Below are 23979 nucleotides of genomic sequence, written 5' to 3'. Positions count from 1 at the left end.
TCCCTGCTTTTCCCAGGATTGACTTCCCACCCATCCCTGCTTTCCTTGGGATTGACCTCCCACCCATCCCTGCTTTTCCCTTGGGATTGACCTCCCACCCATCCCTGCTTTTCCCAGGATTAACTTCCCACCCATCCCTGCTTTTCCCAGGACTGACTTCCCACCCATCCCTGCTTTTCCCGGGATTGACCTCCCACCCATCCCTGCTTTTCCCAGGACTGACTTCCCACCCATCCCTGCTTTTCCCAGGATTGACCTCCCACCCATCCCTGCTTTTCCCAGGACTGACTTCCCACCCATCCCTGCTTTTCCCGGGATTGACCTCCCACCCATCCCTGCTTTTCCCGGGATTAACTTCCCACCCATCCCTGCTTTTCCCGGGATTAACTTCCCGCCCATCCCTGCTTTTCCCAGGATTGACTTCCCGCCCATCCCTGCTTTTCCCAGGATTGACTTCCCACCCATCCCTGCTTTTCCCAGGACTGACTTCCCGCCCATCCCTGCTTTTCCCGGGATTAACCTCCCACCCATCCCTGCTTTTCCCAGGATTAACTTCCCACCCATCCCTGCTTTCCTTGGGATTGACCTCCCACCCATCCCTGCTTTTCCCGGGATTGACCTCCCGCCCATCCCTGCTTTTCCCAGGACCCCGTTCCATGAGGAATTTTGGGATCAGCATGGATCCAATGGCTTTTTAATGGACCAAACTCCATCGTCCAACCCAGATTCCAGAGGAATTTTGGGATCAGCATGGATCCAGTGACCTTTTAACAGCTAAAATTCCATCATCCAACCCAAATTCCAGAGGAGGAGAAGGTTTGGGATCAGCAGGGATACAGGGGGGTCTGAAAGGATCAAACTCCATCAGCCAACCCAAATTCCAGCGGAATTTCGGGATCCCCATCTCAGCTTCCCAACGACTCCAATCCCTCTCAGCCTTCCCAGGGATTGACCTCCTGCCCATCCCTGCTTTCCTTGGGATTGACCTCCCACCCATCCCTGCTTTTCCCGGGATTAACTTCCCACCCATCCCTGCTTTTCCCGGGATTAACTTCCCACCCATCCCTGCTTTTCCCGGGATTGACTTCCCGCCCATCCCTGCTTTCCTTGGGATTGACCTCCCACCCATCCCTGCTTTTCCCGGGATTAACTTCCCGCCCATCCCTGCTTTTCCCAGGATTGACCTCCCACCCATCCCTGCTTTTCCCTTGGGATTGACCTCCCACCCATCCCTGCTTCCCTTGGGATTGACCTCCCGCCCATCCCTGCTTTTCCCGGAATTGACCTCCCACCCATCCCTGCTTTTCCCAGGATTGACCTCCCACCCATCCCTGCTTTTCCCTTGGGATTGACCTCCCACCCATCCCTGCTTCCCTTGGGATTGACCTCCCACCCATCCCTGCTTTTCCCGGAATTGACCTCCCACCCATCCCTGCTTTTCCCAGGATTGACTTCCCACCCATCCCTGCTTTTCCCGGGATTAACTTCCCGCCCATCCCTGCTTTTCCCGGGATTAACCTCCCACCCATCCCTGCTTTTCCCAGGATTGACTTCCCACCCATCCCTGCTTTTCCCTTGGGATTGACCTCCCGCCCATCCCTGCTTTTCCCTTGGGATTGACCTCCCACCCATCCCTGCTTTCCTTGGGATTGACCTCCCGCCCATCCCTGCTTTTCCCGGGATTAACTTCCCACCCATCCCTGCTTTTCCCGGGATTAACCTCCCACCCATCCCTGCTTTTCCCAGGATTGACTTCCCACCCATCCCTGCTTTTCCCTTGGGATTGACCTCCCGCCCATCCCTGCTTTTCCCTTGGGATTGACCTCCCACCCATCCCTGCTTTTCCCTTGGGATTGACCTCCCGCCCATCCCTGCTTTTCCCTTGGGATTGACCTCCCACCCATCCCTGCTTTTCCCAGGATTGACCTCCCGCCCATCCCTGCTTTTCCCGGGATTAACTTCCCACCCATCCCTGCTTTTCCCAGGATTGACCTCCCACCCATCCCTGCTTCCCTTGGGATTGACCTCCCGCCCATCCCTGCTTTTCCCGGGATTAACTTCCCACCCATCCCTGATTTTCCCAGGATTGACTTCCCGCCCATCCCTGCTTTTCCCGGAATTGACCTCCCACCCATCCCTGCTTTTCCCGGGATTAACTTCCCGCCCATCCCTGCTTTTCCCGGGATTAACCTCCCACCCATCCCTGCTTTTCCCAGGATTGACTTCCCACCCATCCCTGCTTTTCCCTTGGGATTGACCTCCCGCCCATCCCTGCTTTTCCCTTGGGATTGACCTCCCACCCATCCCTGCTTTTCCCTTGGGATTGACCTCCCGCCCATCCCTGCTTTTCCCTTGGGATTGACCTCCCACCCATCCCTGCTTTTCCCAGGATTGACCTCCCGCCCATCCCTGCTTTTCCCGGGATTAACTTCCCACCCATCCCTGCTTTTCCCAGGATTGACCTCCCACCCATCCCTGCTTCCCTTGGGATTGACCTCCCGCCCATCCCTGCTTTTCCCGGGATTAACTTCCCACCCATCCCTGATTTTCCCAGGATTGACTTCCCGCCCATCCCTGCTTTTCCCGGAATTGACCTCCCACCCATCCCTGCTTTTCCCGGGATTAACTTCCCGCCCATCCCTGCTTTTCCCGGGATTAACCTCCCACCCATCCCTGCTTTTCCCGGGATTAACTTCCCGCCCATCCCTGCTTTTCCAGGACCCCGTTCCACGCCGACGTCTTCCGCTCCTACAGCTGGTCCGCCAACATCTGCGGGAGGAAGCGCTGGCTGCTCTATCCCGCGGGCCACGAGGAATTCCTGAAGGATTGCCACGGGAATCTTCCTTTCGACGTGACGGCTCCGGATCTTCGGGATAAGCGGATTTATCCCCGTTACAGCCAGAGCCAGCCCCCTCTGGAAATTATCCAGGAATCTGGAGAGATCGTCTTCGTTCCCAGCGGATGGCACCATCAGGTTTATAACCTGGTGAGGGAATGTGCATCCCACTGGGAATTGTTCCCGCTCGGAGCAGCTGCTTCTTCTTGGCTGATGGGAGCGGAATTCCAAAGGTTTTCTTGGGATGTCGAGGATTTGGGGAGGTGGAGAGGGAAAAGCGGATTTGGTCTCCTAAGGGGTGTTGGGAAGGAGTTGAGGCACTGGGATGGAATTCCTGGAGAAGCTCCTGGATCCCTGGAAGTGGCCAAGGTCAGCTTGGAGCAATCTGGGATAGGCGGGAAGTGTCCAGCCCATGGAATGGCTGGGAATGGGATGATCCGTAGGGTCCTTCCCAAGCCGAAACATTCCAGGAATTCCATGGTGTGGAACTGGGGGGAGGAGGAGGAAAATTATGGGGAAAAAGGAAGGGATGGAAATCCTTCCCGGGAGGGAGAAATTCCAGCTTGGAGCAACCTGGGATATCAGGAAGTGTCCGTGCCTGTGGAATGGGATGATCCTTAAGATCCCCTCCATCGCACACCATTCGGGAATTCTGGGATGTTAAACCATCGAAAGCTCCTTGGAACAGCGGGACGTAGGGCAGGATTCCATGGCAGAAGCTGCCTGCATCCCATTTTCCCGCTCTTGAGCCGGGAAATGCTTCCAGCCCCTCAGGAACGGGATGGTGCGGGAGCCGCAGCCAGGCTGCGGTTGTCGATCCCGCTTCCAAGTGGGAATTTTTAACGGAATCATGGAACAGCGACAAAGCATTCCCGGGGGATTCCATCCCAACGCCAACCCCCGCTTCCCTCTGGCCCCGCCGCCTTCGGGATTTGTGGGATTCGGGATATTCGGGGATGTGAAAAGAAGCAATTCCCAACCCATTCCGCTGCCAAGGAAGCGTTTCCCTTTGTCGGGAACGGGAATTCTGGCACGGCCGATTCCTTCCAATCCTCCCGACTTCACCGAGCGTTAATTCCCCATCGTCCCGCTGTTCTCCCGAATTTTTTCCCTCAGGAAGACACCATTTCCATCAACCACAACTGGGTCAACGGCTGCAACGTGGCCGTCATGTGGAGCTTCCTGCAGGATGAGCTGGCGGCCGTCCAGCGGGAAATCAGCCGCTGGAAAGATCCCGTGGATGAGCGGCACCTCCAGTGCCAGGTAGAGGCGGATCCCGGATCTCCGGAATTCCGGGATTCCACGGGCGGAGCGGAGCCTTTCACCTCCGACACGGGAATGTCGGTGTTGCGAAGGAAGCGGGAGATGGGGGAGAGCTTTGGCTGTGCTGGGAAATATTCCCTGGGAAAGTTTGGGAATGGTGAGGTGGGTTGGATGGATCGAGGTTGGAATGTTGGCTGGGGAATATGGGAAATGACAGGATTTTTTCCTGGGATTTTTGGGGATTTTTTTCTGGGATTTTTTGGGGATTTTTTCCTGGGATTTTGGGGATTTTTTTCTGGGATTTTTGGGGATTTTTTTCTGGGATTTTTTGGGGATTTTTTTCTGGGATTTTTGGGGATTTTTTCCTGGGATTTTTGTGTTGTTTTTTTTTTTTTTCCTGGGATTTTTTGGGGGATTTCTCCTGGGATTTTCCCTGGAACTTTTGGGGATTTTTTCCTGGAACTTTTTGGGATTTTTTCCTGGGATGTTGGGGATTTTTTTCTGGGATTTTTGGGGATTTTTTTCTGGGATTTTTGGGGATTTTTTTTTTTTTCCTGGGATTTTTGGGGATTCTTCCTGGGATTTTCCCTGGGATTTTTGGGGATTTTTTCTGGGATTTTGGGGGGATTTTTTCCTGGGATTTTTGGGGATTTTTTTCTGGGATTTTTGGGGAATTTTTTGAGGATTTTTCCTCTAACATTTTGGGGATTTTTCCTGGGATTTTTTGGGGGATTTTTCCTGGGATTTTCCCTGGGATATTTGGGGATTTTTTCCTGAGATTTTTTGGGGATTTTTTTCTGGGATTTTTGGGGATTTTTTTCTGGGATTTTTTGGGGATTTTTTTCTGGGATTTTTTGGGGATTTTTTTCTGGGATTTTTGGGGATTTTTTCCTGGGATTTTTGTGTTGTTTTTTTTTTTTTTCCTGGGATTTTTTGGGGGATTTCTCCTGGGATTTTCCCTGGAACTTTTGGGGATTTTTTCCTGGAACTTTTTGGGATTTTTTCCTGGGATGTTGGGGATTTTTTTCTGGGATTTTTGGGGATTTTTTTCTGGGATTTTTGGGGATTTTTTTTTTTTCCTGGGATTTTTGGGGATTCTTCCTGGGATTTTCCCTGGGATTTTTGGGGATTTTTTCTGGGATTTTGGGGGGATTTTTTCCTGGGATTTTTGGGGATTTTTTTCTGGGATTTTTGGGGAATTTTTTGAGGATTTTTCCTCTAACATTTTGGGGATTTTTCCTGGGATTTTTTGGGGGATTTTTCCTGGGATTTTCCCTGGGATATTTGGGGATTTTTTCCTGAGATTTTTTGGGGATTTTTTTCTGGGATTTTTGGGGATTTTTTCTGGGATTTTTGGGGAATTTTTTGAGGATTTTTCCTCTAACATTTTGGGGATTTTTTCCTGGGATTTTTTGGGGGATTTTTTGGGGGATTTTTCCTGTGATTTTCCCTGGGATTTTTGGGGATTTTTTCCTGGGATTTTGGGGACTTTTTTCTGGGATTTTTGGGGATTTTTTCCTGGCATTTTTGGGGGGATTTTCCCTGGGATTTTTGGGGGATTTTTCCTGGGATTTTTTGGGATTTTTCCTATAACTTTTGGGGGATTTTTCCTGGGAATTTTTGGGAATTTTCCTGTAACTTTTTGGGGATTTCTCCTGGGATTTTTTGGTATTTCTCCTGGGATTTTTGGGGGATTTTTCCTGGGATTTTTTGGGATTTTTCCTATCACTCTTGGGGGATTTTTCCTGGGAATTTTTGGGGACTTTTTGCAGGGATTTTTGAGGGATTTTTCCTGGGATTTTTCCTGGGATTTTTCCTGGGATTTTTGAGGGATTTCCCTGGGATTTTTCCTGGGATTTTTTTGGGGAATTTTCCTGTAACTTTTTTGGTATTTTTCCTGGGATTTTTTGGTACTTCTCCTGAGATTTTTGGGGGGATTTTTCCTGGGATTTTTTGGGGATTTTCCTGTAACTTTTTTGGTATTTTTCCTGGCATTTTTGGGGGGATTTTCCCTGGGATTTTTGGGGGATTTTTCCTGGGATTTTTTGGGATTTTTCCTATCACTCTTGGGGGATTTTTCCTGGGAATTTTTGGGGACTTTTTTCAGGGATTTTTGAGGGATTTCCCTGGGATTTTTCCTGGGATTTTTTGGGGATTTTCCTGTAACTTTTTTGGTATTTTTCCTGGGATTTTTTGGGGGATTTTCCCTGGGATTTTTGAGGGATTTTTCCTGGGATTTTTTGGGGGATTTTTCCTGGAATTTTGGGGGGATTTCTCCTGTAACATTCCAGGAATTGCTCCTGACATTTCCCCACCGTTATTCCCATTTCATTCCGCCCCCTCCAGCTGATCATGAAATCCTGCACCGGCATCGACTACAAGGAATTCTACAACTTCCTCAAAGTCATCGCCGAGAACCGCGTCTCCCTCCTGGAGAAGGGCCTGGACGAGGAATCCTCCTCCCGCAACGCTTCCAAAGCCGCCATCTCCACCTTGGGAATGCTGCACGCCGTGTTCGACCTCAAGAGGACGGTGAAGGTGCTGAGCTCGTTAAGCGCTAACGAGGATTTCCACAAGCTGGATCTCACTTCCCTCTCTCCTTCTCCCGAGGCTCTGCTCCAGCGCCTGGAAGCCGCCATCGACGCGGCCCTGCTCTGAATTCCCGCTTTTCCGGCTCTTTTCCAAAGCCTTGGGACTAAACGGGCTCCTCCAATTCCCAAAGCTTCGCTTCAGAGGAGGGAGAGCATTCCCGAAGTTTTGGTTCGGAGGAATTATGGAAAATCCCAAACTTCCTTAGGATTAGGAGCAGCACTCAGGGCAAAAATTCCCGACGGCTCGAGCCTGGCGTTGGAATGCAGCAAATTCCCTGCGCTTAAGCTCAGCTTTGCTCCGGCTCAGTTCTGTTAAAACCACTCCTGCTTCCAGCTCAGCTTTTCCAGCCTCTTTTTTTAGGGAATTCCGGCAGCTGGAGCTTCCATGGAAGCTGGGTTTGGGAATGCTGACTCCGTGTCTTCCAAAGCGGCATCTCCAAAGCCGGAGAGGCTCAGGATTCCCTTTGAACTCGACCTCCGTTCAGCTGGGAGCAGAGGGCGCCTCGAGGCATCCGGCCAAAAAGTGGGAACGCCAACACGCTCCCAGCATTCCCTGCTCCGCTCCCCTCCGGGAAAAGATGGGATCGGCCAGGGAATGCAAGCACCTCCTGCATGCTTCCACAGCACAATTCCCAGCCGGAATTCCGCCAGATATTCCCAGTGGAACACCTCCCCCCCCACCCCCCATCCCAATTCCTGCTTTTCCTTGGAATCCAGAACCCCCTGGAAGCACAAACGGCTGCGCACTGTTACCTTCGGGCCCCACCAGCTGGATCCTCTTCCTCAAGAACTCCCTTGGGAATGAAAGGAGAGGAAAAAAAACTTGGGAAGTTTCGGGAATTTTTTCCGAAGGAAAATCGGAGGATCCACGTGGTTTTCCAGAGAATTCCTTGGAATTTCCACGCCCCTGCCCTTTGCATGGCCTTTCCTAGGAGGAAGTCGGCATTTTGGAGTTTGGAATTACAATCCCTTCCCCAGAGCATGGAAAAACGGATGGAAAACCCGGAATTTTTTGGAATGAACGCATCCCAGCCGGGAGAATCCCGGTTTTAGGCGCCTCTGGAATTCAATTCCCAGCTGTTCCCGTTTTCCCAGCCGGGCAGTGAATCGAGGGAGGTTCCCCGGAGGCTCGGAACGAGGCTCGGAAGCGGATTTTCGGGAAGAAAAGCCTGGATTTGGTGGTGTATTCCCGCTGTTAAGCCCGGCTTAATCCATGGATCCAGCAGGGAACAGAAGCACAAAATTCCCATTTTCTCGAAAGCTTTGGACTTCCAATTCCTCATTCCCAGGAATCTCAAGGAGCCGCGTTCCCGGAATGTGGAAATTCCCAAAGAAGAAGCCGCCGGCGATTGGAACAAGGAGAAGACGGGGCCGGGAATGGTCGGAATTCCAAAGCTTTATTGAAATAAAGATCCAGAGGCATTCCTTGATCCCTGTAATCCGTGTGCTCTTTACTAAAGCCGAAAATTCCGGGAAAAACAGCGGGAAAAAGCCTGGGCAGTTTGGTTTTCTGGGAATCATCGGGACAAGGGGAGAATTCCATGGGAAAATTTCCAAAAAAAAAAAAAAAAAGCGGGATAAAACCTGTCCGGAAAAGGGATTTCCACTACAAACGCCACAATGGCATCCCAAATATTCCATCTGGAATATTCCAAAGGTTCCTTTTCCAAGGTGAATTCCAGCCTGGTTGTGCTCCGAGCACGAAGCCATTCCAGGTTTCGACAGGGCACGGAAGCAGCTGGATTTGGGATTGATATTCCTGCTTTTCCCCAGAATTTCCCCAAAATTTCCGGAGGAATCCGGCGTTTTTTCCGGAATTCCGAAGCAGCGCGGGATGAGCCGAGGTGCGGCGGTGCCGCCCCCGAGCGCTCCCAGGGATAAACGGGAATCCTGGAGCAGCAGGAAAGGTGGAAATTCGGGAATAGCAGCTTCCGAAGGGGATGGAGAGGCCCCGAGTTGGGAAAAGGAGGAAAAGGAGGGGCGGGAAAAATCGCCCTCTCATTCCAGGAATTTCTGGGAGCGTTGGGATGAGCTCTGCTGGCCCTGCCAAGGAATCCCAAAAATGGAATTTGTGGCTTTTCCCAAGTAAATTCCTTCTTTTTCTGGGAATTCTGCCAAAAAATCCATCCCGAGCAGGACCAGGAGATTTTTCCTGGGAATTTTTTGTGGGAAATGGAGATCAAATGACAAAAAAAACCCCTTGGCTTGCAAAGAATTCCCAGAAAAAGAAGGAATTTTTCTTCCTTCCAACCCAAAGGTTGGCTGAGGGAATTCCAGTGAGTGCTTTAGGATGGGGAAAACCTCGGGAATTCTTCCCTTTGGGAAGGGCAGCAGGGCCGCAATTCCCGCTTTTTCCAGCTGTGTTTGCTCCTGGATTTTTTAGGGGGAATTTTTTGGGATGAGCTCTCCTGGTCCCACCAAGGAAAGATCCCATCCAAAATTGGATTTTGTGGCTTTTCCCAACTAAATTCCTTCTTTTTCTGGGAATTCCGCCCAAAAATCCATCCCGAGCAGGACCAGATTTTTCCCAGGAATTTTTTGTGGGAAAAGGGGATCAAATTCTAAGAAGGAAACCTCAGCTTGGAAAGAATTCCCAGAGGTTGGCTGAGGGAATTCCAGGGAGTGCTTTAGGATGGGGAAAACCTCGGGAATTCTTCCCTTTGGGAAGGGCAGCAGGGCCGCAGTTCCCGCTTTTTCCGGCCGCCTTGGGGAAAGGCGCCTTTTCCCGGCGGATCAGGAGCTCTGGGAACGGCGGCCGCTCTCCCTCGGGTGCAGCCGCAGCCTCTGGATGTGTTCGTAGCACGACTGGGGAGGAACAGAGGGAAAAAGAGGGAAAAAGTTGGGAATTCCGCCACAAAATCGTGGGCCGAAGAATTCCTGCCTGGATCCCAAGGTTAATTCCAACCGGATGAAACCGCTCGGAACCAAGGATGAGGATATTTTCCAGCCTAGCAAGGGAAGAACTTCCCGGAAATTCCATATTCCGGTGGGGAAAAGTTGGAATTTTGCTCGTCAGGCGGCGCTGGAATTGCTGGGCAACGTTTCCTCACCTCCAGAGCCGTCAGCAGGAAGTCGAACATTCCGCCGTGGTTGGCGGGATCCATGAAATCCCGGATCAGGTGGATTTCCGCTCCCAGGCGTTGGATCCTAAGGAAAAGCAAATCCACAAATGTGGGATCGATCTCCCCCGGTGGAATTTCAGGGGGGAGGAGGGCGGGTTTGGAATTCCAGAGCTGATTCCTGATTTTCCGGAGGTGGATTCCAGGTGGGATCTGGTGTGATTGGGATGGCAGAATTCCTGAATGCCGGAATTCCAGAATTCCAAAGGGTTCGGGGTCGGGAAGGTCAGGGGTGCTTGGATTTGATGGCCTGGAAGGTCTTTTCAACCTCAGCAATTCCATGGAAAAAGAAATCCATGGATTTGATGGATTTCATGGCCTGGAAGGTCTTTTCCAACCTGAACGATTCCATGGAAAACAAATCCATGGATTTCATGGATTCAATGACCTTAGAAGTCTTTTCCAACCTCAGCAATTCCATAGAAAAAAAAATCATGGATTCATGGATCGATGGCCTGGAAGATCTTTTCCAACCTCAACAATTCCAGGGGAAAAAAAAAAAAATCCATGGATTGGATGGATTTGAGGAGCTGGAAGGCCTTTTCCAACTGGAACAATTCCATAAAAACAAGAAATCCATGGATTTCCTGCCCTTGACTTGAAATATTCCCAGTTTTTTGGGAGACCAAGCAGATCCAGGGAATCAGGGAAGGATTTGGGTTTGAATTTTCCAGGAAATCCCTGGAATATCCTTTGGGATAAGGGATGGGCACTCTGGAATTCCGTGACAAAAATGGATCTCATTGTCCATGGAAACCCTGGAATGTTCTCTGGGCTGAGACCCTGGAATTCCGTGATAGACGGAATCTCATTGTCCATGGAAACTTCGGGATAAGAGACTGATATTCTGGAATTCTGCGAGAAAATGGATCTCATTGTCCATGGAAACCCTGGAATGTTCTCTGGGCTGAGACCCTGGAATTCCGTGATAGACGGAATCTCATTGTCCATGGAAACTTCGGGATAAGGGATGGACACTCTGGAATTCCGTGAGGGAATGGATCTCATTGTCCGTGGAAACCCTGGAATGGGAGATTGGCACTCAGGAATTCCGTGAGGGAATGGATCTCATTGTCCGTGGAAACCCTGGGAATGTTCTCTGGGATAAGACTGGAATTAAAGGAATCTCTTTTTCCATGGAAACCCTGGGATAAGAGACAGACACCCTGGAATTCCATGATAAAAAGGGATCTCATTGTCCATGGAAACTTCGGGATAAGGGATGGACACTCTGGAATTCCGTGAGGGAATGGATCTCATTGTCCATGGAAACCCTGGAATGTTCTCTAGGCTGAGACCCTGGAATTCCGTGATAGACGGAATCTCATTGTCCATGGGAAACCCTGGGATGTTCTCTGGATAAGACTCTGGAATTCCGTGATAAAAGGAATCTCTTTCCAAGGAAACTTTGGGATAAGAGATGGACACTCTGGAATTCCGTGACAAAAAGGGATCTCATTGTCCATGGAAACCCTGGGATGTTCTCTGGGATAAGACTCTGGAATTCCGTGATAAAAGGAATCTTTTTCCAAGGAAACTTTGGGATAAGAGACAGCCACCCTGGAATTCCACGATAAAAGAATCTCAGAATCCATGAAAACCCTGGAATACCCTTCAAGCCGAGGCCCTGCAATTCCATCAGCGCTTCAATCCCAACCCCCACCCGCACCTCCGGAAATCCAACCCCCCCCATCCATCCAAGCCCACGTCCCAACGCTTTCACTGGGAGCGACTCCGCCTTTTCCGGAGGTATCCCGGAATTCCCGCTCACTTGGCTCGGGACACGACGAAGATCAGGAGAGGCAGGAGGTCGTCCATGGGCAGCGGCGCTTCCCGGTGCGGCGCTTCCCGGTGCGGCGCTTCCCGGTGCGGCGCGCGGCTCACGGCGCTCTGCAGCTCCTCGTACGTCTGCCGCAGGACGGCCAGCTTGGCGCCCGGATCCGCCGTGGTGCTGCCGGGATCAAACACGGCCGGAAAAGCGGGAATTGAACGAGGGAGGGGAAGGGAAAGGGGGAGGGAAGGGAAAAAGGAAAAGGGAAGAGGGAAAGGGGGAAGGGGGGAGGGGAGGGGAGGGGAGGGGAGGGGAGGGGAGGGGAGGGGAGGGAGGGAGGAAGGGAAGGAAGGGAAGGGAAGGGAAGGGAAGGGAAGGGAAGGGAAGGGAAGGGAAGGGAAGGGAAGGAAGGGAAGGGAAGGGAAGGGAAGGGAAGGGAAGGAAGGGAAGGGAAGGGAAGGGAAGGGAAGGGAAGGGAAGGGAAGGGAAGGGAAGGGAAGGGAAGGGAAGGGAAGGGAAGGGGGAAGGGGAAAAGGGAAAAGGGGGAAGGGGAGGGAAAGGGGAAGGGAAGGGAAGGGAAGAGGGGAAAGCGGAAGGGAACAAGGAAAAGGGAAGATGGAAAGGGGAAGGGGAGGGAAAGGAAGGGAAAAAGGAAAAGGAAAAGGGGAAGGGGAATGGAAGGGGAACAAAAGGGAAAAGGGAAGGGAAAAGGGGAAAGGGAAAGGAAGGGAGGGGAAGGGAAGGGAAGGGAAAAGGGAAAAGGGAAAAGGGGAAGGGAAAGAGGGAAGAGGGAAAAGGGAAGATGGAAGACGGAAAGGGGAAGGGGGAGGGAAAGGAAGGGGAAAGGGGAACGGAAGGGGAACAAAAGGGAAAAGGGAAGGGAAAAGAGAAGGGAAGGGAAAAGGGAAAAGAGAAGAGGGAAAAGGGAAGGAAGGGGGAAAGGAAAGAAGGAAAAGGGGGAAGAGGGAAGGGAAGGGGAGGGAAAGGGGAAGGGAAGGGAAAAAGGGAAGAGGGAAAAGGGAAAGGGGGAAGGGAACAAGGAAAAGGGAAGAGGGAAGACGGAAAGGGGAAGGGAGGGAAAGGAAGGAAAAAGGAAAAGGGAAGAGGGAAAAGGGAAGGGGAAGGGAAATTCAAGGAGTTCATGGATGGAATGGCTGGAGCAGGGAGGAGGCAGCGGGGCGGGCCGGGAGGTGTTCCCAGGTGGGGTGGGGCATTCCCGAGTGGCACGGGACATTCCCGGGATCTCCAACATGGCATGGGACATTCCCGGGATCTCTATGTGGAATGGGACATTCCCGGGATCTCCAACATGGCATGGGACATTCCCGGGATCTCTATGTGGAATGGGACATTCCCGGGATCTCCAACATGGCATGGGACATTCCTGGAATTCCAAGGTGGAACGGGACATTCCTGCCCCTATCTCCAAGCTGGAATGGGACATTCCTGGAATTCCAAGCTGGAATGGGACATTCCCGGGATCTCTAAGTGGAATGGGACATTCCTGGAATTCCAAGATGGAATGGGACATCCCTGCTCATTATTCCAAGATGGAATGGGACATTGCTGCTCCCATCTTCCCTGGGATTTCCCATCCCACGGATCCCTGAGAATTCCAATCCCATGGATCCCTGAGAATTCCAATTCATGGATCCCTTGGATTTCCCATCCCATGGATCCCTGAGCGCTCCCATCCCATGGATCCCTGACAATTCCAATCCCATGGATCCCTGAGAATTCCAATCCCACGGATCCCTGAGTGCTCCCATCCCACGGATCCCTGGGATTTCCCATCCCAAGGATCCCATTCCCGGAGCTCCCCTCTGAGTTTGTGTCACTCAGGGATGATCCCGGCCTAATCCATGAGGAATTCTGGGAATTTCAGATCCTCAAATTTACTTCCGTCGGAATCAGACGGAGACTCGGGGGCTGCTGAAACCCCTTGAGGAGAATTCCCGAGTGGAATGCGCCATTCCCGGTATTCCAACGTGGAACGGGACATTCCTGCCCCCACCTTCCCTGGGAGCTCCCATCCCATGGATCCACTGCCAGCGATCCAGGGGCGGCCCCAGCTTCTCTGGGAATTCCAGCCCAGCCCCTCCCAGCAGGGAATTCCCGGATTCCAACATCTCTGAGGTGTTCTCATGGAATTCTTACAGGGAACAATTCCGTGGAAATCCGTTTGAAACGGAAACAACATCCCGAACAACTTCTCCTGAAATCACGGACGGAACGGCCCTGGAACGGCTTTTAAATTCACGGCAATTCCCGGAAATATCCCGGGATTTCCTTGGAATGGATGGACAGGGATTCACGGCATTTCCCGGAAGAATTCCGGGATTTCCTTGGGAATGGACGGACAGGGATTCACGGCATTTCCTGGAAGAATTCCAGGATTTCCCTGGGAATGATGACAGGGATTCACGGCATTTCCCAGAAGAATTCCAGGATTTCCTTGGGAATGGATGGACAAGGATTCATGGCATTTTCTGGAAGAATTCCAGGATTTCCCTGGAAGGGCGGGACTCACATGAGCTTCTGCAGACATTCCGTGGCAGACAGGAAACATTGATCCTTGATCAGGGAGCGCCTCTGGAAAAGAGACACGGATACCCTTGGAATACCAGGAGCAGACATTCCGGAGCCACAATCCCACAAGAATTCCATGGAAATCCCCGGATGGCGACTCCGGATCAAGGAGCTGGGATTCCCGGGATTCATTCCATGGAGCTCCGTCCTCATCCGAGGCCGATTCCGTGTCCCATTCCCTGCTGGATCCGAGGCTTTTCCGTACCTGCTCGGAGCTCAGCGGGAGATCCTGGAGCGGCCACAGGTGCCTGGAAGGAGAAAAGCGGGATTTGGGATTGCCACCATCCGAAATCCCCGTGGATCCTCCGTCTCCTGCTCCAGAGCTGCCAAATCCTCGGAAGCTGCGTTCGCTCCTCTCCCGGAGCCGCTCCGGGTGGGATTTGCCACCGGAACCTGGGGGCTCCCATCCCACGGATCCCTGAGAATTCCCATCCCATGGATCCCTGGGATTTCCCATCCCATGGATCCTTGAGAATTCCAATCCCACGGATCCCTCAGAGCTCCCATCCCATGGATCCCTGAGAATTCCCATCCCATGGATCCCTGAGAATTCCAATCCCACGGATCCTCAGAGCTCCCATCCCATGGATCCCTGGGAGTTCCCATCCCATGGATCCCTCAGAGTTCCCATCCCATGGATCCCTGGGAGTTCCCATCCCATGGATCCCTCAGAGTTCCCATCCCATGGATCCTTGAGAATTCCAATCCCATGGATCCCTGAGCGCTCCCATCCCATGGATCCCTGGGATTTCCCATCCCATGGATCCTTGAGAATTCCAATCCCACGGATCCCTCAGAGCTCCCATCCCATGGATCCCTGGGAGTTCCCATCCCATGGATCCCTCAGAGTTCCCATCCCATGGATCCTTGAGAATTCCAATCCCATGGATCCCTGAGCGCTCCCATCCCATGGATCCCTGAGAATTCCCATCCCATGGATCCCTCAGAGCTCCCATCCCATGGATCCCTGGGAGTTCCCATCCCATGGATCCCTCAGAGCTCCCATCCCATGGATCCCTGGGAGTTCCCATCCCATGGATCCCTCAGAGTTCCCATCCCATGGATCCTTGAGAATTCCAATCCCATGGATCCCTGAGCGCTCCCATCCCATGGATCCCTGGGATTTCCCATCCCATGGATCCTTGAGAATTCCAATCCCACGGATCCCTCAGAGCTCCCATCCCATGGATCCCTGGGAGTTCCCATCCCATGGATCCCTCAGAGTTCCCATCCCATGGATCCTTGAGAATTCCAATCCATGGATCCCTGAGCGCTCCCATCCCATGGATCCCTGAGAATTCCCATCCCATGGATCCCTCAGAGCTCCCATCCCATGGATCCCTGAGAATTCCCATCCCATGGATCCCTGAGTGCTCCCATCCCATGGATCCCTGGGAGTTCCCATCCCATGGATCCCTGAGAATTCCAATCCCATGGATCCCTGAGAATTCCCATCCCATGGATCCCTGAGTGTTCCCATCCCATGGATCCCTCAGAGCTCCCATCCCATGGATCCCTGAGAATTCCAATCCCACAGATCCCTGAGAATTCCCATCCCATGGATCCCTGAGTGCTCCCATCCCATGGATCCCTGGAGTTCCCATCCCATGGATCCCTGAGAATTCCAATCCCATGGATCCCTGAGAGTTCCCATCCCATGGATCCCTGAGTGTTCCCATCCCATGGATCCCTCAGAGTTCCAATCCCATGGATCCTTGAGAATTCCAATCCCACAGATCCCTGAGAATTCCCATCCCATGGATCCCTGGGATTTCCCATCCCAAGGATCCCCTTCCCGGAGCTCCCCTCTGAGTTTGTGTCACTCAGGGATGATCCCGGCCTAATCCATGAGGAATTCTGGGAATTTCAGATCCTCAAATTTACTTCCGTCGGAATCAGACGGAGACTCGGGGGCTCCTGAAACCCCTGAGGAGAATTCCCGAGTGGAATGCGCCAATCCCGGTATTCCAACGTGGAACAGGACATTCCAGGGATCTCCAAGCTGGAATGTGGAATTCCTGGATTCCCAGTATGGAATGGGACGTTTTTGCAGGAAATGCCCTGGAATGAGCCGCAGTCCTTTTCCAAGAGGTTCAGAAATCCGGGATGATTCGGAGCAAAGAATTTGGGGAGCTAAAAAAATGGGGTTTTGCACCTAAAAATCGGGATCAGTGGGGATAACAGCAGTTTTCCATTAAAAAATCGTCCTTCCAGGCAAGAATTCCAGAGGAGGAGTTCCTCCGGCAACCGGGGAGAAACCAGTGGAAAAGGGGAGAAACTGGGAAAAACTGGGAAAAAAACAGGGAATACCTGGGAAAAAACTGGGAGAAACTGGAAAAAATTGGAAAAACCTGGGGAAAGCCGGGAAAAGCTGGGAAAAAACAGGAAAACCAGGAAAAACCAGGAAAAAAGGTGAAAAACTTGGTAAAAACAGTGAAAGTCTGGGAGAAACTGGGAAAACATTGGGAAAAACTGGGAGAAAATGGAAAAAACTGGGGGAAAAAGTGAAAAATTGGAAAAGCTGGGAAAAACCAATGAAAGGCTGGGAGAAACTGGGAAAAATGGGAAAAACTTGGAGAAACCAGTGCAAAACTGGGAAAAACTGGGAAAAGCCCCATCCAAGCATTGATCCACCACCAGCTCATCCCTTCCACGATTTCCCTCGGCAGCGCCGCGCCCTGGGCCGGCCCCACCCCGCCCGTGCACAGCCCGGAATTCCAGAGCCCCACCCGTGCACATCCCAGAATTCCCAAGCCCCCTGTGTCCCTGTGCACATCCCAGAATTCCCGAGACTCCGCCTTTGCACATCCCGGAATTCCTGAGCCCCCTTGGAATTCCCAAGACCCTGTACCTGTACACATCCCGGAATTCCCGAGCCCCCGCCTCTGCACATCCCGGAATTCCCAAGATCCTGCCTTTGCACATCCCAGAATTCTGGAAACCCCTCCTGTGCATATCCCGGAATTCCCAAGACCCCTCCTGTGCACATCCTGGAATTCCCGAGCCCCCTGTGTCCCTGTGCACATCCCGGAATTCCCAAGATCCTGCCTGTGCACATCCCGGAATTCCCAAGACCCCTCCTGTGCACATCCCGGAATTCCCGAGACCCTGCCCGTGCACATCCCGGAATTCCCAAGCGCCCGCCTTTGCACATCCCAGAATTCCCGAGACCCCGTCTCCCGTGCACATCCCAGCAGGAATTCCCGCACCCCCGTACCTGTGCACATCCCGGAATTCCCAAGACCCCGTGTCCCTGTGCACATCCCAGAATTCCCAAGCCCCCATGTCCCTGTGCACATCCCAGAATTCCCAAGACCCCTCCTGTGCACATCCCAGAATTCCCGAGACCCCGTCTCCCCGTGCCCATCCTGGCAGGAATTCCCGCGGCCCCGTACCTGGGCACATCCTGGAATTCCCACTCCCCCCTACTTGTGCACATCCCGGAATTCCCGAGACCCCGTCTCCCCGTGCCCATCCCGGCAGGAATTCCCGCGGCCCCGTACCTGTGCACATCCCGGAATTCCCACTCCCCCCTACTTGTGCACATCCCGGAATTCCCAAGACCCCGTGTCCCTGGGCACATCCCGGCAGGAATTCCCGCGGCCCCGTACCTGTGCACATCCTGAAATTCCCACTCCCCTATACCTGTGCACATCCCGGAATTCCCAAGACCCTGCCTGTGCACATCCAGGAATTCCCAAGCCCCCATGTCCCTGTGCACATCCCGGAATTCCTGAGACTCCACCTTTGCACATCCCGGAATTCCCGAGCGCGCCGCCTTTCCACATCCCAGAATTCCCAAGACCCCGTCTCCCCGTGCCCATCCCGGGCTGGAATTCCCGCACCCCCATCCCTGTGCCCATCCCGGCAGGAATTCCCACTCCCCTATACCTGTGCACATCCCGAAATTCCCGCGGCCCCGTACCTGGGCACATCCCGAAATTCCCAAGACCCCGTGTCCCTGGCACATCCCGGCAGGAATTCCCACTCCCTGTACCTGTGCACATCCCGGAATTCCCAAGACCCCGTGTCCCTGGCACATCCCGGCTAGAATTCCTGTGCCCCTGTACCTGTGCACATCCCAGAATTCCCAAGCCCCCGTCTCCCCGTGCCCATCCCGGCTGGAATTCCCGCACCCCCATCCCTGTGCCCATCCCGGCAGGAATTCCCACTCCCCTATACCTGTGCACATCCCGAAATTCCCGCGGCCCCGTACCTGGGCACATCCCGAAATTCCCAAGACCCCACGTCCCTGGCACATCCCGGCAGGAATTCCCACTCCCCTGTACCTGTGCACATCCCGGAATTCCCCACACCCCCGTACCTGTGCACATCCTGGAATTCCCACTCCCCTATACCTGTGCACATCCCGGAATTCCCAAGACCCCATGTCCCTGGCACATCCCGGCTGGAATTCCTGTGCCCCTGTACCTGTGCACATCCCGGAATTCCCAAGACCCCGTCTCCCCGTGCCCATCCCGGCTGGAATTCCCACGCCCCCGTACCTGGGCACATCCCGGAATTCCCAAGACCCCGTACATGTGCACATCCTGGAATTCCCGCGGCCTCGTACCTGTGCACATCCCGGAATTCCCAAGACCCCGTCTCCCCGTGCCCATCCCGGCTGGAATTCCCGCGCCCCCCGTACCTGTGCACATCCCAGAATTCCCGAGACTCCACCTTTGCACATCCCAGAATTCCTGAGCCCCCTTGGAATTCCCAAGACCCTGTACCTGTGCACATCCCCGGAATTCCCAAGACCCCGAGTCCCTGGGCACATCCCAGAATTCCCGAGACTCCAGCTTTGCACATCCCGGAATTCCCAAGCCCCCGTCTCCCCGTGCCCATCCCAGCTGGAATTCCTGAGCCCCATCCCTGTGCCCATCCCGGCAGGAATTCCCACTCCCCTATACCTGTGCACATCCCGGAATTCCCAAGACCCCGTCTCCCCGTGCCCATCCCGGCAGGAATTCCCACTCCCCCGTACCTGTGCACATCCCGGAATTCCCAAGACCCCGTGTCCCTGGCACATCCCGGCAGGAATTCCCACTCCCCCGTACCTGTGCACATCCCGGAATTCCCAAGACCCCGTGTCCCTGGCACATCCCGGCTGGAATTCCCGCAGCCCCGTACCTGTGCACATCCCGAAATTCCCAAGACGCCGTCTCCCCGTGCCCATCCCGGCAGGAATTCCCACTCCCCCGTACCTGTGCACATCCGAAATTCCCAAGACCCCGAGTCCCTGGGCACATCCCAGAATTCCCGAGACTCCACCTTTGCACATCCCGGAATTCCCACTCCCCCGTACCTGTGCACATCCCGGAATTCCCAAGACCCCGTCTCCCCGTGCCCATCCCGGCAGGAATTCCCACTCCCCGTACCTGTGCACATCCGAAATTCCCAAGACCCCGTCTCCCCGTGCCCATCCCGGCAGGAATTCCCACTCCCCCCGTACCTGTGCACATCCAGGAATTCCAGGAGCCGGATGTCCGGGAAGCGGCTCAGCTCCGCGATGCCCTGCCCGTAGAGCTCGTCCTGCCGCTCGTGGCCCAGCATGTAGAGCATGGAGAGCTCGGGGTACAAGCGGGCAGGATCAGCGCCAGGATCACGCCGGAGCCCTTCCCGATCCTGGGAGAGCGGCAAAAAAACCGGGATCCTCCATGGAAACGCAGCCGGATATTCCCAACCCCGCCCAGCAGCCCACGGAAGAAGCATTCCCGAGGTGTCGTCCGCGTTTCTGCTCCCTCTTCCCGAATTTCCAGCACACGCTCGGGCTGCCCCAAGAGGATCCCAGAGGGTTTTGTGCTCCAGGAGAATTCTGGAGTCACCGGGAAAAACCTGGAATGCCGGAGACTGATCCCTGTTTTTCCCAGGAGACCGATCCCTGCTTTTCCCTGTTTTTTCCGAGATATTCCAATGGAATCACGGGGCCACCCAGCCCAAACCAATCCACGCTGAGCCCTTTTCCAGCTTCCCACCCTTCCAGGCTCTCCCGGATTTGTGGGAATGGCAGCGGAAAAATCAGCGAGAAACATTCCCGGAGCAAGCAGAGAACGGCAGGAGCGAAATTCCCGAACCGGGATTGCCACGGTTATTCCCAGTTCTGATTCCCGGGATTCCGCGTTTTCCACCTCCTCTGCTCCGGAACGCGACGGGAAGGAGCGGCTTCCGTGCTCCCAGGAAAACTACGGAAAAGCTGGCCCTCTGAGCCGAGCCTGGGCGCTAAGCCTGGCTCGAACACAGGAGTCTGGGCACTAAGCCCGGCTCAAACACACAAACACAGGACCCCGGGCACTAAGCCCGGCTCAAACACACAAACACAGGACCCCGGGCACTAAGCCTGGCTCAAACACAGGACCCCGGGCACTAAGCCCGGCTCAAACACAGGACTCTGGGCGCTAAGCCCGGCTCAAACACACAAACACAGGACTCCGGGCGCTAAGCCTGGCTCAAACACAGGACCCCGGGCGCTAAGCCCGGCTCAAACACAGGACTCTGGGCACTAAGCCCGGCTCAAACACACAAACACAGGACTCTGGGCACTAAGCCTGGCTCAAACACAGGACTCTGGGCACTAAGCCCGGCTCAAACACACAAACACAGGACTCTGGGCACTAAGCCCGGCTCAAACACACAAACACAGGACTCTGGGCGCTAAGCCCGGCTCAAACACACAAACACAGGACTCTGGGCACTAAGCCTGGCTCAAACACAGGACTCTGGGCACTAAGCCCGGCTCAAACACACAAACACAGGACCCCGGGCACTAAGCCCGGCTCAAACACACAAACACAGGACTCTGGGCGCTAAGCCCGGCTCAAACACACAAACACAGGACTCTGGGCACTAAGCCCGGCTCAAACACAGGACTCTGGGCACTAAGCCTGGCTCGAACACAGGACTCTGGGCGCTAAGCCTGGCTCAAACACACAAACACAGGACTCTGGGCACTAAGCCCGGCTCAAACACAGGACTCTGGGCACTAGCCCGGCTCAAACACACAAACACAGGACTCTGGGCGCTAAGCCCGGCTCAAACACACAAACACAGGACTCTGGGCACTAAGCCTGGCTCAAACACAGGACTCTGGGCACTAAGCCTGGCTCGAACACAGGACCCCCGGGCGCTAAGCCCGGCTCCAAGCCCCCCGCCCAGGAGAGGCCCCGCAGCCGCTGCAGCGGCGCTCCCGGCCCCGCACCCACCTGGGCTCCGCGTCCCCGAGGGCCCCCGGCCCTTCCGCGCCAGCGCCAGACGCAGCAAAGCCCTGGAAGAGCGGAAACCGGGATGAGCTCCTTGCCGGGATTCTTAAGGATAATCCGGCGTTCCCGAACGAGGAGCTCAGCTGGGCCAGCAGCCGCTGGGATTTTCGGGAGAGCCTCTGGAATTCTTGCGGGGTCGTTCCAGTGTGGGAGGGGTTTCTCCTGGAGCAGCAGAAGCACCGGGAATGGCTGAGAATTCCCGGATTTCCGTGGATTCGGAAGAGCAGAGCGGTCACCATTCCCTGATCCATCGGTGAGCGTTAAAGGATGGAAAAGGAGCTGGGCTCGGGCTTGATTTCCCAGAGAATCCCGGAAGGGTTTGGGGTGGACATCGGGAAGGAATTCCTGGCTGGGCTGGAATTCCCAGAGAAGCCGCGGCTGCCCCTGGATCCCTGGGAGTGGATCCAGGGAAAAGGGATTGGAACTGCCTGAACTTTCAGGCCCCTTCCAACCCCAACCATTCCATGATCCCGTTTTTCCTTCCACCACGGATCTCCAACCCCACGGATTCGGGCTCTGCTGGACACCATCACCTCGAGGAAGCGACTCAATTCCCAAGAATTCCCAAGAATTCCCAAGGATGAGGAACACCAACCTAAAACCACCACCCCAAAGCTCCGCTCCGTGCTCCCGCCCTACGGAAGAAGCTCCGTGTTGGACTTACTGGTAGAATTCCCAAATTTTCTGGGCGTAGAACTTGACCTCCTCTTGAGCCATGCTCAGCAGGTGCCTGGTGGCCCCGATCCCGGAATAAGTGGCCTGGAAAACCACGGTCAGAGCCGCAGGAGCTTTCCCAAGGGATGCAGGGAAGACTTCAGCGCCTGGAAAATCCAACGTTACCGGTGAGGAGTGGAGGGAAATCCCAAAAGGGCTCCCAAGCTCCTCCTGGGAGAAGCAGCCTGGAATGATCAGCTGGAATTTGGGATATTTCGGCTGCCTTAAATCCTTTCTGCTCCCCTTTTCCAGCTGGAATTTGCTGTTCGATGGGATTTGCTGGAATATTCCAGAGAGAGGGAAAAACAACCTTGGAGAGAACCTGGAATGATCAGCTGGAATTTGGGATATTTTGGATGCCACGAATCCTTTCCCTCTCCTTTTCAGCAGGAATTTGCTGTTCCGAGAGGATTTGCTGAAATATTCCAGAGAGAGCTGCTCCAGGGAAAAGTGGGAGAAGGAAAAACAACCTTGGAGAGAGCCTGGAATGATCAGCTGGAATTTGGGATATTTTGGATGCCACGAATCCTTTCCCTCTCCTTTTCCAGCTGGAATTTGCTGTTCCGATGGGATTTGCTGGAATATTCCAGAGAGAGGGAAAAAACAACCTCGGAGAGAGCCTGGAATGATCAGCTGGAATTTGGGATATTTTGGCTGCCTTAAATCCTTTCCCTCTCCTTTTCCAGCAGGAATTTGCTGTTCCGATGGGATTTGCTGGAATATTCCAGAGAGAGAACAGCGAGTGCTCCAGGGAAAAGTGGGAGAAGGAAAAACAACCTCGGAGAGAGCCTGGAATGATCAGCTGGAATTTGGGATATTTTGGATGCCACGAATCCTTTCCCTCTCCTTTTCAGCTGGAATTTGCTGTTCCGATGGGATTTGCTGGAATATTCCAGAGAGAGAACAGCGAGTGCTCCAGGAAAAGTGGGAGAAGGAAAAACAACCTCGGAGAGAGCCTGGAATGATCAGCTGAATTTGGGATATTTTGGATGCCACGAATCCTTTCCCCTCTCCTTTTCCAGCTGGAATTTGCTGTTCCGAGAGGATTTGCTGGAATATTCCAGAGAGAGGGAAAAACAACCTCGGAGAGAGCCTGGAATGCCAGGAATCATTCCCAGGAGCTGCATATTCCCTGCTCCAGGCTGGGAACCGGGAATGGAGTTCGATCCTCACTTCCCGGCCTCGGAGCTCTGCTCCAAGTGCCCAAAAATCAGGAAGGAGAAGCTTTTTCTCCACAAATCCTATGGAAAAGCTCTGGAAGTCACCGGCAGGGTTTATGTGCCCACAGTTTGGCCGGATCTGGTGGAAAAACCTGGGATTTTATCAATTTGACGAATCACTGAATTTTTACCTGCTCCAAATACCTCTGGAGTGACTCCAGCTCCTGGTGCTGGATGAGCTCTTCCAGGATATCTTCGGTTTTCCAGGAGATCTCCTCGGTGCCCCTGGAGAAACGGGAGGTGAGGAAGGAAAACCACGCAGGGAGAAATCGGGATGGGAAATCCAAAGGGAAAACGGGGAGAATCGGAATGAACGGATTTTCCACGGATGCGGATGGCTCTCGACATCCCGTGGAGGGTGGAAAATTCCTCCTCCCGTCTCCCGAGCGGGGAACAGCGGGAGAATCCTTGGATTCGCCGGGAAGGAGGGCCTGCGGTACCTTTGGCAGAACAGGTATTCCTGGGATTTCCTCAGCTCCTTGCTGCTTTGGATGTGGAATCCCGTGAAAGATTCCTCCATTTCCTCCTTGCAGCCGCAGCGGACGAATTCCAGGAATTGCTCAAAGATCCCTTCCCATCTTTTCTCCACCGGGAATTCCTTGAGGCCCAGCTGGCTG

General features: G+C 53.8%; 2 protein-coding genes and 1 long non-coding RNA gene across 4 annotated transcripts in view; 1 reads left to right on the top strand and 2 right to left on the bottom strand.

Annotated features, from left to right (window-relative positions):
- The window catches only part of LOC125327667, a 5023-nt gene extending 4026 nt beyond the window's left edge, over nucleotides 1-997 (bottom strand). The window contains exon 1 of the long non-coding RNA XR_007204348.1: nucleotides 620-997. This is a non-coding gene — a long non-coding RNA (uncharacterized LOC125327667). The remainder of the gene's footprint in view (nucleotides 1-619) is intronic.
- Nucleotides 1-8120, top strand: part of JMJD4 (jumonji domain containing 4) — a 23567-nt gene extending 15447 nt beyond the window's left edge. For both annotated transcript variants that reach the window (XM_048306740.1, XM_048306820.1), the window contains exons 5-7: nucleotides 2719-2986; nucleotides 3953-4099; nucleotides 6446-8120. In XM_048306740.1, coding sequence (XP_048162697.1) covers nucleotides 2719-2986; nucleotides 3953-4099; nucleotides 6446-6757 — 727 coding nt within the window. In that variant the 3' untranslated portion in view covers nucleotides 6758-8120. The remainder of the gene's footprint in view (nucleotides 1-2718; nucleotides 2987-3952; nucleotides 4100-6445) is intronic.
- On the bottom strand, nucleotides 8069-23979 carry LOC125326533 (ALS2 C-terminal-like protein). Its single transcript, XM_048305247.1, is given in 12 exon segments — nucleotides 8069-9495; nucleotides 9741-9837; nucleotides 11581-11760; nucleotides 14111-14172; nucleotides 14375-14417; nucleotides 19625-19797; nucleotides 19857-19987; nucleotides 21372-21433; nucleotides 22093-22207; nucleotides 22210-22249; nucleotides 23494-23587; nucleotides 23803-23979. Coding segments are annotated over 12 exon segments (1149 nt in total). The 5' UTR covers nucleotides 23883-23979; the 3' UTR covers nucleotides 8069-9423.

The sequence above is a fragment of the Corvus hawaiiensis genome, chromosome 1, assembly GCF_020740725.1.
Source record: "Corvus hawaiiensis isolate bCorHaw1 chromosome 1, bCorHaw1.pri.cur, whole genome shotgun sequence".
NCBI lineage: Eukaryota > Metazoa > Chordata > Aves > Passeriformes > Corvidae > Corvus > Corvus hawaiiensis.
The sequence above is the reverse complement of the archived record's forward strand: the minus strand, read 5'-3'. Positions and strand labels throughout refer to the sequence as shown.